The following is a 15,984-nucleotide window of genomic DNA, read 5'->3' on the forward strand; positions in this document are numbered from 1 at the left end:
CCAAAGCAAAAAAATGTGGCTCTTGTTACCTTAACTACACAAATATTAGAAAGTTTTCAGTAATGTGTCACAGTTGTATAACCACAATAATCAACATTTTGTTAAATCACTGACTGTCGTAATCAGAACTGTGCATTATTGTGTGAAAGCTGCGATTGTTATTCTACCGCACTCACTTAAAAATCGTTGAAATTCTATATTTTTTTCATCCTGCTACTACTTCCACATTTTTTTTTTTTTTTTGCTGATTCTCAATTTCTCACCATTCCAACTTCAAGATGATTTAAAAAATTCACGCCTTCTCTGACTTCCATTTTTTCATTCCAAACATTTACGGTTTTCCAAAAATTTTTATTTTTTTCACCCAAAAATTTGCCATTCATTTCCAACGGCACATTCAACATTACACATTTCTATTGTTCCCATTTGAAATTCAAAACATTCAACACATTCAATTCACTTTGTGAACAATTTTTCAACATTCCAAAAATTGCCACTTACCAAAAATTCAACATTTCAACACCAACAAAACAAAGAAAAAAATAATTTTGTCTCCCCCCCTTCCAGTTTCTACATTTCTTTGACCGATTCAACCCGTTTCAACTTTAAACTGTTCTGCGTGTACCTACTGATACTTTACCATAACTTCAGTATTTTCACCATTGAAATAGCCACCAAAAAAAGTGTTGTTTTTTTGTTTCTCCCCTGTAATTTCTGCTCTTTTTGGCAAGTTCAAACCATTCCAACTTTAAACTGTTCAGCTTATCCGTACCGTATCACGTTTTTTTTGTTTTTTTTGTTTTTTTCAAAATTACAAAATAAAATAATTTAAAAAATGCCACTTTTTTTGTTTATCTCCTCTAATTTCTACATCTTTGACTGAATCAAACATTCCAACTTCTGCATGTTCATTCCAAGTCATTGTATCTCATTCCACGTCATTCACAATTTTTCTTTTAGCCACTCAGCCTTCATATGCAATTTCTTCAGAAAATGCATTTTCTAGTTATATTTGTAAAAGCTTTCTTTTGATATACAAATTTTGCAGGTCTGCTCTATAGGATGACTGGAGTTTGCATATTTTGACTGGAATTATAGATGCTTTTTAAGCAATAAATCACACAAAATAAAGCACGCCTCATGATTTATTACAACATAAAAACGTCTTCCGAACAATTCAATAATTTAAATCTGTTTTGTGGTTTTGTGTAGCTGCGCTTGTACATATCCAAATGCAGTAACACAAGTTAAACACTTGTGTAGAGTGTTGTTGAAGAGAACAGTCTTGCAATGAATATGAATGAGGAGGTAAGTACACAGCTGTACTTTGTCTCGACTGGATCTGAGGTCAGATGTTGGGGCCTAATGGAAGTAATGCAGCCCTTTATATCGAAAGGATGACATCAGCTGCGACATCTCTCCATGACTAGAATGGGCCTTTTTCCTTTTCTTTCACACATGCACGCACAATTTGACATAATAAAACAAGCGCTAGTGTAAAACTTAAACATGAAGACACTTCAGACTGGTGTACCTTGTCAAACATACGCATTTGTCGTTTGTCAGCCATTCCTCATGCAAGTGTGGTAATTTTCCCACTCTCCTTATTGTTTTGTGTTTTTAGACCCCTCCCATCACTGGAGTCTCCTCAACAAGAATTTCTCACTCCTACTGAGGAGGGAGCTGTTCCTCTGGGGCCAGAACAGACACCTCAGGAGCAAACAGACATCACACCGCTACATCCTCAACTGGATCTTGCAGAACAGCTAGAAAGATTCAACGAGCAGACGCAGGAGACGACAGAAATTGTCAAAAAAGAAGAGGAGCGTATAAAAGAATATCCAATAAGTATAAGTACAGCGATATCAGCACATCAAACTGAGCCCTCAAAACCAGCAAAAGCCACAGGTGAGCTTGGGAAACTCAACGAGAACAAAACAGAGGAGGAATCTTCAGATCAAAGTCAGACAATAACAGAGCACCTAGAACCAGAGAAGAAGCCAAAGAGTGAATTTTCAAAGGAGAAACCCGAAAGCACAGAAACACTCAGCGATCCTGCTTGGGTGCTACAGAAAAGTGGGTAAGTGGCTACTCTTTATTAATAATATGTAATATTCTATTCTTCCAAATGTTACCTTTATGTTTGTTTCAGTGAGCACAAAACTATATGTTGAGATGAAATAACAGCATTCATAGTACCAGAGGTTTCACTATAAAATAAAGCTGATGGAGTGTATCTTATTGTCAGTCCAGAATTCAGTAAGTTGCCTGCAGTGAGAATAAACATTGAGGTCAAGCTTCCCTCCACTCTGAAAATGGATTGAGACTCACATGTTTGCAATCCATAACTAAGAAGTCACTGTTATATGTAAATAAATGAAAATAACTGTGGTTGAACTGATCTTTAGGCTTGTTTTTAGTTGTATTTAAGATTTTCTGGTGAAAGTTTCTTGCTCAGTGTCCACTCGTGCCTTTGCAGTTGAAAAGTATTTGTATAGTAAAGGCTGAAAAGTTGTGATGTGGTTGAAGATTGAAGTCAGTGTGGTTCACAGGAATACAGTGTGTGTGGAGTAATGATGTAAAATGGGTATCAATATCTACTTGACTTTATGATTCACTAGCTTTTATAAGTGACTCTCCCATCACTGTTGCAGGCCCAGCCACCCTGTGACATGCCAGAATAGTGCTTGTTGCCTGTCAGTCAAAGCACACATCCTGTCCATGCTGCCACATAAATATTTGGTCTGGGGAATTTGTTTGACAGTTGTCAAAAGAATGAAATGTGCATCACCGCCATCAGCTGGGCTTAAATGGGCAGCGTTGTATAGAAGTCCTCAAATTGTGGCTCAGTTGTTCTGTTGTAGGGGTCGTAATCGCAGACTAACGCACAAATGGTATTAAGTCAGACAATATCAAAAATATGTATCAAATTAAAATTAATTCTGACAAAGTTATGTCTAATGATTTTATCAGGTGTAGAAAAAAAGTGTTTTCCATCACTGTTTAAAATAATGACTAGTCAATCATAAAAAAAATGGATGATGGACGGGAAACTTGGCAATATCAGCAGTTGACCCATCTGTATAGATTTTGAAGCGATATATATTGTAATAGAAAAAAATATATACACAGTAATATCAATTTATTTCCCCAGTTGCATCTCAACTCTCATCTGTTTAGTGTGAGCATTCATAAGGTTGGACCGTGAGGAGGGGTTCCAAATAAAATTGTTTGCATTTAATTAATACAATTATAAGGACGTTAATTCTGGTCATACGTGTGACATCCAGGTTAATTTCTTGCTTAACTGGATTACTCACCTAAGGAAGCATTGTTTGTAAGAAAAAAGAAAAAAAAAAGTTTTTGATTGACATGTCCATGGAATGACTTCATCAACAAATTTCATTGTGTATACAGAACATATTTAAAAGTACAAGTTTATGGTATAGATTTCTGTGTAGTAAATAATAGTAAATAATGAGACCAGTGTTACTCCTGTACAACTTCATACAGTAAATGTCAAAACAATCGACCAAATGGCCTTACCAGGAGAAGTGAGAAACCTGCTCAAATACAAGAATGTCAGATTTATGTGATATGTCACAGTCATATCTGAGCTTTTAATTGACCCAAAACTAAGGTAGGGAGGAGTTTTTGTTTAGGTTATTTTATTGGCCCACTGGTTGCCATATATAGGTATGCACTTCTTTTATTTATTTATTCATTTATTTTTTTAGATGATGCAAATTTGGTACACCAATTTGAGACCTACCAATATAGAACACATTGCAGGGAAAAGAGCACAGACTGCTGAACCTGGCGGGGTACCGTCTCCTCTCGTGTGTTATGCGTGCGTGTGTGTTTTCCCCGCCCCGAGCAGGCACGTCCTCCCTCCCCAGCCTGCCCTCTTGTACTCGGGCCCTCTGAAGTCATTTGCGCAGAGCAGACAGTTGAACGAAAGCCAGAGTTCAAGACAAACACTTGAGTATGTGCCGTGTTCTGAGTGTGCATGACTGACTCGGTCAGGGTGACGAGGAGGAGGGGCGACTGGGACACACTGCTGTGAAGTGCCCTCTGCATTGTTTGGAACTCTACAGAAGCCTTTCCATCACTTTAGTTAGCCTAAATTTAGGCTAGCTCCATGGCAGAAATATGGGTGAGTTGGATTCAAAGTTAGTATGTGTATGTTTTTGTAAGTAACTACAGGTGGACATAGCATATGGCGTGTAGGTAACTATTGCCCTCTTCTGACCTCACCAGATGGGCAGAGGGGAGGGTCAAGTAGAAAGACAGACGGACAGAAGGCGATAAAGAGCTGAAATGACTCACACATTTACAACGTGATTCACCTGATTGATATGACACATGATTAGTGCTCAGTTAAAGATATGCTAATTTGCTGTCTTTTTTTAAACACCAACTTCCTTTTAAAAGTCTGAATAATGTGGGGGAATGTCATCTCACTTTGTTTTTATGTTCAAAAAATATGTCGTAAATTTCTCATCTATATGCTTACTTTAAAAAGTAAGCACTGCTAGTGCTACAGTGAACTGTAAATAGACTGGTTGCCATGGTAATTGTACGTGCCTCTGATGGCACAAGTGAAGTGGATAATCTCATGGCTGTGATTTATTTCTAAGGTTTTGGATAATGTTTTAATCCGTGTGAGTTACAGGATTGTTAATATTTTGTTTTTCATTCATGTGCTGTATTCTAAAGCAATTGTGTTTGGATTAAGAAAAAAAACACACTTTTCTTTACCTTCTCACATTAAATCCTAAATGTGGTTTTCCAGATGAGATTCCCAGCAATCAACATAGCCAAACGTGTTCTGACAGCTACACGCTCTCCAGGTGTTATTAAGAGTTCAACTATGTTTAAAATGTGTCACTGAAAAGGAGCACATGTTCTCCCTTGTTGCTCTCTTTTATTACACTGATTTGGAATTTAATCTGGGCCGAAGTAGAAACGGGCCAACTGTTAACTTCACCATATCAGTTGACATTTATATACCCTAAATGGAGTAACTTTTTCTCAATCTATTTTCTATCTGCATTGTTTTTGTCTGACTTTGGAGCCACATGCAGATTGTATGACACTATGTTGTGACTTGGTTTTGTCTATTTCCAGCATGCACAAATGACTTTGGCATTAAAAGGATTTGTAATGAGAAACATGAGACCAATTTAAACACACAGGATGAAAAAGTTAGAGTCCCGTATGTCTATTTCTTCAATTTGAAATAGGAATAATAAATAATAATGCATTTAAAAATGCCTTGGTCTTGTCAGAGTACACATGCTGAATGCACAAATAGCCACTCACTGCATTGTGTTTGGCCAAACACAAATAAAGAGCTCCTTGAAGTTTTACTGAATAGTTAGGACCTAGCATAGCTGGGATCCTCGCCCAGCCGATCTGACGCTCCATTACCCGAAACATGCTTCACTTCGGCAGACTCCCTGGAATATTTTTAGAGCTAAGCAGGAGGCCTGTCCCAAGTGCTAACAGCTGCATGGGCGTCCATCGCGTTGCCTGTCGGATTAGAGCCTAGCGCTCCTGATAAGATGAACCTGGATCAGGGCCAAATCCAGTCCCTCAGGTGGCCAATTACGACCGAGCGTGACACATTTGGCTGAGCTTCCCGATTCACACGTTATTGAGGGTGAAGACTGCGAGTCAACTGCATGTGGTTTGAACCCAAAACCGTACTTGGGATGGTTTGAGCAAGCTTGTCATTCTTCAAGTCAATATTTGGTTTAGCTGAGGTCACGGAGGTGTTGTGAGGTAAGTCTGGATCACTTGAGAAGAGGCGTCTGTTGATGTTCTGTGTTCCCCCTCCCGCAGACACCCCCACACTGAGCACACCCAGAGTTCACCCAGACACCTCCCGCCTGCTCCCCTTACCGAACTCCCCACTCCTCCACCCGCACCCCCTTCACCCGAGAAGACGCCACCTGCATCTCCCCACGGGTTTCCTCTTCCTCCAGCTCCTGACGACCCCCGCACAAGCTCTGCAGCTTGCCACCTCCTTCTAAGGTATCACCTTTTCTAGTAACTATCCTTTTGCTCAGTGTGAGAGTCACAAAACTGTGTATGTTTTGTGTTTGTGTGGATGTGGGTTAAGCTGCTTTCCATGCATGCTCTCAGATCAGATGGTCGCCGTACCCGTCTGACACTAGTACTTATTAGGCTGCTTGAGGAAAATTGGCCATTAGCTTATCCAGCCAATTGTAATCAGAAATCAAATCTATTTTTTTTGTGTTTGTATAGAAAGAAATACAACACCAAGAATATGATACTCACAATCACAAAAAGTAACAAATAAATAAATAAAAAATGGACAAAAGATTTGTTTTGTGACATTGTGCTTTTGTAAATGTAGCGTAGTGCAGAAAGAATCTTGATCAATTTGTCACTACTCATTAATTTTTTAAGGGTTTTTATTTTGGGTTTCTAAAACACACAAAAATATTGTTTTATTCACAAGTTCGCTCAACACGGTTGTTTCCACCTTGCATGTGGCTCTTCTTTGCCCATTAATGCCCAGTAGAGAATGTTGCCCTCTGCTGGTCGGCATTCGTAATTGCAACCATATAGAATAAAGATAACAAAACAAAATAGGAAATTAATATCAAATACCTGTGTAAACAATATAATTTTGAATATAGCTGTATTCCACAGAAACAATGTGTAATTGTGACAAGTGAATGATATTTATTTCTCAGGAAATGTTGACACAATCAATCAACATTATACAGTTCATACTGAGGATGGTGCTGCTTTGCAAATTTTTTTATTGTTTATTAAACTTAGACGAACAAGTGTTTTCTTGCACCTGTAACTTTATTCTTATACAATTAGGGCTTTGATATTGTGTTAATACGACTGAGGCACTATGAAAATGAAGATGACTTGACTTGACTTGACATTCTGGTAGTATAATGATGCTAAATGATAATACCAAGCAGATTCATCTGTAACTTGAATCTACCACATCCTAATAAATATTGTCATGGATTTCTTGCAGTGAAAGTTGCGTTACAAATGCACAATTTCAAACTGGAGCACAAAGATTTGTAACTCAAATTATGCCCTGTACCTTTTGGCATGAAAAGGCACTATACATTGCAGTGCTTTTTACCTCCACTAGGTGGAATCTCACCCTTTTATTCACAGAACACATCCACTCTTCTGCTACTTTCGGCCTCTAGCACACATACACACAAAAGTGGTTACATATCACTATGCATTGTTCCCTCGTTTATCGCTGGGGTTGTCTTCTGAAAATGCCCGCAATAGGGGAAATCCACAAGGAAGTCAGCTTTATTTATTTATTTTTTACATTTACTATAAATGTTTTAAGGGTGTAAAGCCCCTCACCAAACATTTCCTTGTGATTTTTGTCTTGTTTTCATAGATTTAAAAAATAAATAAAAAAATGCAAAATCTGTAAAACGGTCACAATATACTGAATGTATAACTAGATTATTCCCCATGCTGATGTCATTAACTCGTCTAACAAAGCCCTGGAAAATGTCACAAATGTAATGTATACATTTGTAAAAAATAATAATAATAATAATAGAGGTAGTGTTAATGTTCGGTTCAAACCTGGCTTCAAGGATTTTATCCTATAAAAGCACAGGCAGCCTTTTGCTTCATCAGTGGCTGTTCATATTCAGCATGCAGTGTTGTTCAGATATCCAAGGTTCCCTGAAAGCACCTTTGCATTTTCACTTGCAAAACAGCTGAATTCGATGTCACTATCAGTGCTACTTTTTTTCTGTGACCCCATTACGAGCTCTCTCTACATATTGTATTTTTTATGAGCTATTCCACTACCCCTGACATAACCATTTAGCTTCATGCTTTCACTTATTTGCTTCCACTCAGTGAGCGCATTAAAATTTCAATTCAAGTTTTTTTTTTTTCCTCTTGCTAGTTTGGTATGTTGGTTCATTTTAAGTCCATTTATTTACTAACTTTGGCTTTACATATACTGCAGAATTGCAATGATATCATACTGTAATGTCACAAGTACTTAAGTTGGCCTTACAGCATACAGAATGTCAGCCTCTTCACTATTTGTTGGAAGCCTTTTTATTCCAATTACAAGTGGCAAACAGCCTTTTAGTGCAGTTCATAGTGACCTTGCATTCACTTGAGTCGTGTTATAAATCCCCCTAAACAACATGCAGATTCAAAGTGCATTCAATATTTCATTCCTTTCTCTGATTTGCATATGCAAGACCAGACTCCAGACTCCAGAGCTCATTCATGAATAGCGCGCCACTGTAGTACATGCTTTTGTTACATGCTTTGAACATGGAACTGGGTGTGTCGATCAATAATTTTGCATGAGCGTGTGGGCAGCTGTGAGGGGGTTGCATTTCCTCTTGTCCCTTCTGGCTGTTAAAAATCGACCACGAGGCCCATTTGAGAGCAGAATTGTTAATATTCTCTGAACATCCATTAATGGATGGTCTACAGGCAACCCACCCCCCCTCTGCCTTTAGACAAAAACAACAACAACAAAAACACAGTGGAACTGACGAATTTTCATGTTTCAGTCATCATGTCAACATTCATATTCATAAGATTTCAAGTGCTCCAGGCAATTTCTTCTGCTGTATAGTAAACCTTCATTCACACACCTTCCCATGAATGCACAACTGATTCAGCCTCCTTAAATTTCAGATCCCCCCTCTTTGGCTCCTTGGACAATCAATAGGAACTTTTTGAAACTTGTTCCTACTCTTGTTTCATCCCATGGGACTCGTAGAGCAGATGCCTAAAAATGACAAATTTGAATACATTACTGGTTTCTTCTAATGCCACTCAGATTTAGTATGGGAGGCATTTAAAAAAAAAAGTAAATTTAACAAAGCCTCACATTCACATTTGTGTTGTGAATTTTGAAACGTATTGGCAAGTCGTAAGTAAGAATTCAAATGAATTAATGTACAAGCACATTTTAAATTCCATTCTAACGTGTTGTTTCTGCGGGTCATTCAAAAGCATTAAAAGTCTTAAAATGGATTTTGCTGAAATGAAGGCCTTAAAAGGCATTAAAAAAAAAAAAAAACATTAAATACAATGTCCATTAAAATTTTACATTTATGTAAAACTAAAAATGTTGTTTCTGCTTTATTTTACATACAGGACTGTCTCAGAAAATTATAATATTGTGATAAAGTTCTTTATTTTCTGTAATGCAATTAAATAAGCAAAAATGCCATACATTCTGGATTCATTACAAATCAACTGAAATATTGCAAGCCTTTTATTGTTTTAATATTGCTGATTATGGCTTTTTTTTTTTTTTTAATTTGGTCTGAGGAAATATTCCAATATTTTGAGATAGGATAATTGAGTTTTCTTAAACTGTAAGCCATAATCAGCAATATTAAAAAAAATAATAAAAGGCTTGCAATATTTCAGTTGATTTTTAATGAATCCATAATGTATGGCATTTTCGCTTATTTAATTGCATTACAGAAAATAACGGACTTTTATCACAATATTCTAATTTTCTGAGACAGTCATGTGTATCGTTGTGCAAGGGAGTCACAAAAATGCAATTTAGCAATTATAATGTGATAAAATATATTTATTTGTAGGGACTGATGACTAGTTGCAATTTACAATGAAGAGATGGCCTAGAGTCCATGAGTTGCTTCATTTTCCAAACTCCAATTGCTCTAAATTGTAAAAGAATAACGCACTGTTCCTGTTACTAACGTCCAACACTAATCCCACCTAGTGGCAGAAATTTACCTCAACACAAATGTATGACTCAATGATTTACACTCTTTTTAACTGTTTAGTATATATTTTTAACTTCAAATAACTTCTTAAATTACACACTATAAAATTACTGTATCAATAGTTGAAAAGATGCAACCACCTTTGTATTTGGTAACCATATTTATTCACTTATGTTAATTAGCAAGAGCATGAAAAACCTGGAAAAAAATATTTGATTGTACATTTAGAGTGTGATTAATTACGATGACAAAAAAAATGTAATCAACTGACAGCCCTAATATATAAACAGAATATGCACTTTTACTTTAATAACTAGGGACAAGCTAATGACAAAATTGGATCTTACAGTATGTGAATACTGGTATAGAATTACTGACACAATGGATTGGGCTTGACTCAAAGTTGAATACATCACTTTTATTGTGTGTGAGGCTTTTTGTTTACTTCTGAAATGCCAGTGGTTGTGTTGAAAAAGTATTATTATGTTTTGTATGACAATGGAGTATTCAGGTGGAAAGCAAAAGCATGAGGCATCATTTCAAACGGATGCTGTTGAAGGAAACCACCGTGTTTGTTTAGGGGGATTCTATTGTTTGATTCCCCCTGCATGGCTGTGGTAGTCGTCTAGAAAAAGGCTGCTTGTCTTTTTAACGGCGCAGGCGTCTGCTGCTGCTGTGGGGGGTGTCAAAAGGAAGAGAAGGGGGAGGAGGCAGTGTGTGCAGCATCACAGCTCAAACAGAGGCACCTCATACACACATACAAGACCACAAGAAAGCTGGATTGTTATTGCATCCTTGTGGATTAGTCTACCCGTGGACTTTAATGCTTCAACATCATTTGACAAAATGATCTACATGGGGAAAAAGGTCTTGTCTATAACATGTGCGGGAGATGAGGATGAGCGATGCATAAATTGACGAGCATTTAATCATCCGGTGATTCGATGCGAGGAGCGGGACGAGGTCATTTTCTGCAGTGCAGCGTTCGGAGCTGGCGCTCGCCTCTGCTGGCAAGGATCACAACAAACGCAAGAAGGAGTTTTCCAGGGAGCAGGTGGATGTGGACAGTGGCTGAAGTGCAGGCACAGGTGAGGGGGTGCAGAGGTAGCCGAGAATGGGAGCCAACGAATCCATGGAGCAAGGACAGACTATCTGTCCTACACAAGAACACATGTGAGTCTCAAGCTTCTACTTTCTTTTGTTACGCAGGTTGTATGGAGCAGCAAACAGATCTTTGTTGTCATTTGGGTTTGTGATGTGAATAAAAGGCTGAGCGCACATGCGCTGTCACTTGCACATGTGAATCATCTATCTGTGGACTATGGAAGCCAGATGGAGCCGATGAGTTCACGGTGGGGGGAGCAGGACAGAGCCAGTGTAGAAATGGAGCACGGTGTGCAGGAACAGGACTGAAGGAGAGAGTTAGAGACCAGGCAAGAACGCTCCACTTAGTTTTATTTATAGCTCAGACACTTCTGCGCTGGGGAGCAAGGACCCGTGCAGTGAGATGGGGGAGGTGTCTTTTATAATGTAGGGATGAATGATTTAGCACAGGAAAGCGCTGCTAAATATGGACTGAAGATTTTTAGTCACTTCTTTTTGGTGGATGGTTGTGTGAGTTTCACATCACCATTTACTGTGAAGAAAGCACCCAGTAATAAATTAGGTGAGAATGTGTTTTCTTGTGTTTTTATTTGACAGAAGTAAGTCAGGATCCAAAATAAGAGTTACTGTGTTGTGATGGATGTTGGGAATTGTGTTCCTGTACCTTGAATCTGATCTCATTATCATAATGGTAATCTTTTTAACCCTCTCCTTACTTCTCATGCAACACTGTTGTATTTAATGTGCCATCTGTCAGCTCTCAATATGTCAGATTAGGGGATGTGGGATTACTGGGTTGCTTCATTGTTTTGAGAATTATTCTGGATTTGGTATTTTATGGGTGGGAAACCGTTTAAAAAAATTCTGGGTGACTTTTTCTTTCTTTATTTTTTAATATATATTCTTTATCAACTGCATTTGATTACAGCTGACTAAACCTATTTGTGCTGTGCCCTGCTCACCAAAATGACACCAGTACAAAGAATTAATTTTTCCTTCTCAAAACAAAATTGCTGTTTCATAGATAGTACAATTTCCATAACACCATCATTACTTTTCTGAACACTATTGCAAAGGGTCACAATAAAACAGTAGCGCCCTCTGCTGGTCAAGTACAGTACAGTGAAGTGAAGAATGGACAGATTTAAACCAACACGTAGTGCAATTTGAAATCTCTAATACTGATGCTGTTGCTGTTTACTATTACTATACTATGCATGCCTCAGTTTTAGGAGCACCCACTAATACAGAAGGCAAAAATTTGTGCCCAGGGGCCACGCATTTGATTTTTAAAATGGACTGGATGTACCATGACTATATTAAGTAAGTAATAAGTAAATATCAGTTATCAATTTTTTTAATTTTATTTCTCACAAAGGGCTTCACATAGTCATACATACAGTACAGTATAGCTACAGTTGTACAGATTTTTATAGCTATATTTTACATACATACTTGCTCATTTTACATACTTATTTGTTCAATTTGAATATTTAATATTTTTTAAAATATATTTTAATTGTATTATTTGTATTAACTCTACTCAGTCTACTCAATTTGTTGTATAGTTGTAGAGCTAAATTAGCTCAGTATATGTAAAACAGGAAATCATGTATATTGTTATCTTTACTCGCTATGTAATTTTTGGCCATTTCAATTTATAAATTAATGATAGTTAATAATAATAATGATAATAATAATAATAATTAGGGGTGTGAATTGCCTAGTACCTGACGATTCGATTCGTATCACGATTCATAGGTCACGATTCGATACGATACCGATTAATCCTGATAAAAATCTATGAGTCGATTGTTGTGATTTTTTTTATTTAAATTTAGAAAATACGAATCAGTATACTTGTAAAGTGTAAGATTTGTATGAAAATGTTTTATTTATTTATCTAAAACTTCAGTCTTATACAGGTTGTAATCTGTTTCATGTTTGAACAGCAGTGAAATAAAATATTAAGGCTTAATGTTCCATTAACATAACATTCGTCCATGCTTCAGGCGTGAACCCTAAGACGTTTTAGTGAATATTTTTCCATCAAAAATGGATATTTAAAATCGATTCGGCCACCTATTGAATCGATTCGAGAATTGCGCGGTGTAATATCGCGATATATTACCGAATCGATTTTTTTAACACCCCTAATAATAATAATTGATCAATGAAATTGGTAGCAGTAATATTTTTTTTTTGTCCCTGTCATCTGTTGTATCACAAACAAAACAGGGTGAGAAGAGATGGCTGATTGACGGGAAAAATAATGGAGAGATAATATAGTGTGTAAGGAAGAACATAAGAGAAAAGTAAGGAAATAAAGAGAAAAAAAAAAGAGCAGTGAAATGGGATGAAGGTATCGACCATCAGATTTGCGGGATCAGTCAATCAGTATGAAAAAAAAATGGCAGGTATCATCTCTTCCATCCTCTTGTCATTGGCTTCCATCTTGAAGCAGATCAAATATTTGTTAGATTTTCAGGTCTAATTTCCAGCTCTGTGGATTTGGCTAGGTACTGCGCATCTTCTGTCTGCCTGAAGCCCGGCCCCTCCCACCACAAAGCGTCTGTCTCTAGGCAGGCAGGCTGTCTTCGCTCACAACATTGGCTGCTGCTCTGTTTGTTTCGGGTTATCCCCGTCCGCTGACACAACGTTCACCCACATGCTATCTTTCCTGTGGCCATATTTGGTCTGCAAGATTACATTACAACACGAAATAAGCACAGAATTAGTATTTATTTTTCACCAACAGTGTACTAAAAAGAATTGAAAAATGAAATCTTAAAATGTATTGATTTGACACACTTTGCAGGTCCATGTTAGTTTGTCTGTTCGCCGATGCATGTATATGTGTGCAACGTGGAGCCAGACAGTTTCCCCCCACCATCATTAAACATGGTGGCAACCCCATAGTTACCATGGCAACCTCAGGGAAAAGGGTGCCTCAAAGGAGACAAATTGAGCATTGAAATAAGGATCAGCTTGGATAAGATTTCTTGTGGATGGTTAGATAATTAATCTAAATAAATCACCAGCAAGATTTGTTAATATATTCTACTATATCTAATAAATATACATTGACTACTTCACTCACTTCTAGTAATGGAACGTAAATGTAAATAAATGGTTGTTGAAATTTAGAAGGAGCTTTAAAGTGTAAGTCAACCTCAAACATTTCTTGACAAAGATATGTTAGATGTGACTTTACTCGTCTAAATATGACATTCTGATTAATATTACATTTGTGGAATATGAATTATGAACCAAAATCCAGCCTTTTTAGGGGGCAGCCATTTTGCCACTTACTATCAACTGAAGATTGATTGATTTATTGTTCATTTTTCCTTTCGGACAGCATTGTGACAATCAAACATTACATCATACAATTTTGACATATAATAACCGAAAAGAAAAAGGGCTGGCAGGAAGAAGCATAAAGCTTAGAAATTCCCGCCCCCATACTAAACTAGGACGCATAAAATCAAGCAAAAATAATAAAAATCAACAGAGATGATAAAATCAGATGACATCACAGTTGGTTAGGCAATAACCCAATCACAGCTGGCCTGTTTTCAGAAGCTGAGCTGTAATTGGTTGTTACCTGAACGGCTTGATTTTGATACTTAACTCATATTCCACAAATGTAATATTAATCAGAATGTCATGTTCAGACTAGTGAGGTCACATACTGTATAACATATTATTGTCAGGAATTTTTTTTTGGGGGGGGGTTGACTTCCCCTTTAACATTCTGTTTGGTTTCGTTTCCTCATGACATTTTCATATACACTATTTGACTGTGGAACTCCATCTTTTGCTGTGTTGTCTTGTACAAATTGATGTTATAAAATGGTTTTCTCATGCGGTTGAAGTTGTGTAGCACTAGCCGTACTAGCTACAATATAGTATATTCAATTGCTTATGGAGCTGGTCTGTGCCCATGGTAACTTCAGCATAGCATTTTAAATGGAAATGAATTGTAGATTGAGCAAAATGCTGGAAGTGGGAGACGGGCAGGGAGGGGGAAAGTCGATGAAGAGAGGAAGGCTGAGAGAGTGCAAGCAGTCTGCAGACAGGCTCACTCGGATGGGAAGACATCTTTTGCTCATGACTGGTGCTTATGGATAATCACTGTTTATGATATATATAGAAAGACTGAGACCGTTGATCAGAAAGAAGAGAGCTGAATATTGCAAATCACAGTGGAAGAGATCTTGTGCGTAGCAGACGGGTGGGCGTCTACCTGTGTGTCAGACACCGGCAGTCGTCTTTTGGACGTTATGGCGGTGAGTGCGTGGCAGGCTCTGTCTCCACTGCAGTGGGCTCGCTGGGGCTGGGACACGCTGCTGGGAGGGGCAGCAGGCAGCCCAGACTTGGATCCGGCTTTCGGGCCGTTCCGCCGTCTCTCCTGGAGCTCACATCATGACGACATGATTAAGACTGCAGGGGCGCTGGTCAGACAGAGGTGAGACAGGATGGGATGCGAGAGACACACGTGCTGTTGAATAACAAACGGGTTGTTCTTTTGAAGGAATGTCTGATACTGAGGAAAGTCTAATCTTTTTTATTCATCTTTCTATCATTGCCTCCCACACCTGACATTTTGCATGTGCACTCCAAATTAATACACAAAAATATTGGTTAATACTGTTCCGGTAAACCATGAATGACCACTATTTCACGATTATGGTGATGTCAGAATGATTCATAGCAGCATTGAATCAGTATGCGATTGGTTTTTTTGTTGCAGGAGCTCTGACTCAGATGGAGCATTCGAGACTCCTGAATCGACAACTCCAGTGAAGGCTCCTGCAGATCCACAGAACCAATTCGCAACCACTGATGACAAAGGTCAGTAAAAAGAAAAAAAAAAAGCATAAAGCTAGTCGAAGTAGGCAAAAATGGGTATCCGCTTGCACCACCTAGTGGAAATAAACTGTAATTTCTTTCTTCTTTTTTTTTATAATAAGAGTCCACGTGTGTGTCTATTGTTCATTTATTTTAGTAGATTTGTCATTTTATGTCAACAATCTCATCAAGCAGAATTGCAAAGAGTAATACTTCTATATTTAAAAAAAATTGTTTAATAATGTCAACTACTTAC

At 37.7% G+C, this 15,984-nt stretch overlaps 1 protein-coding gene across 10 annotated transcripts in view; it reads left to right on the top strand.

The window, feature by feature from the left end:
* Positions 1-15,984, top strand: part of tacc2 (transforming, acidic coiled-coil containing protein 2) — a 56,301-nt gene that overhangs the window by 19,983 nt on the left and 20,334 nt on the right. For 9 of the 10 annotated variants that reach the window (XM_077496078.1, XM_077496070.1, XM_077496071.1 and 6 more), the window contains 3 exons: positions 1,625-2,080; positions 5,848-6,039; positions 15,631-15,731. In XM_077496078.1, the coding sequence (XP_077352204.1) occupies positions 1,625-2,080; positions 5,848-6,039; positions 15,631-15,731 (749 nt within the window). The remainder of the gene's footprint in view (positions 1-1,624; positions 2,081-5,847; positions 6,040-15,630; positions 15,732-15,984) is intronic. The other variant, XM_077496075.1, reaches the window with a different exon arrangement.

This window comes from Festucalex cinctus, chromosome 14, assembly GCF_051991245.1.
Source record: "Festucalex cinctus isolate MCC-2025b chromosome 14, RoL_Fcin_1.0, whole genome shotgun sequence".
NCBI classification, from domain to species: Eukaryota; Metazoa; Chordata; class Actinopteri; order Syngnathiformes; family Syngnathidae; genus Festucalex; species Festucalex cinctus.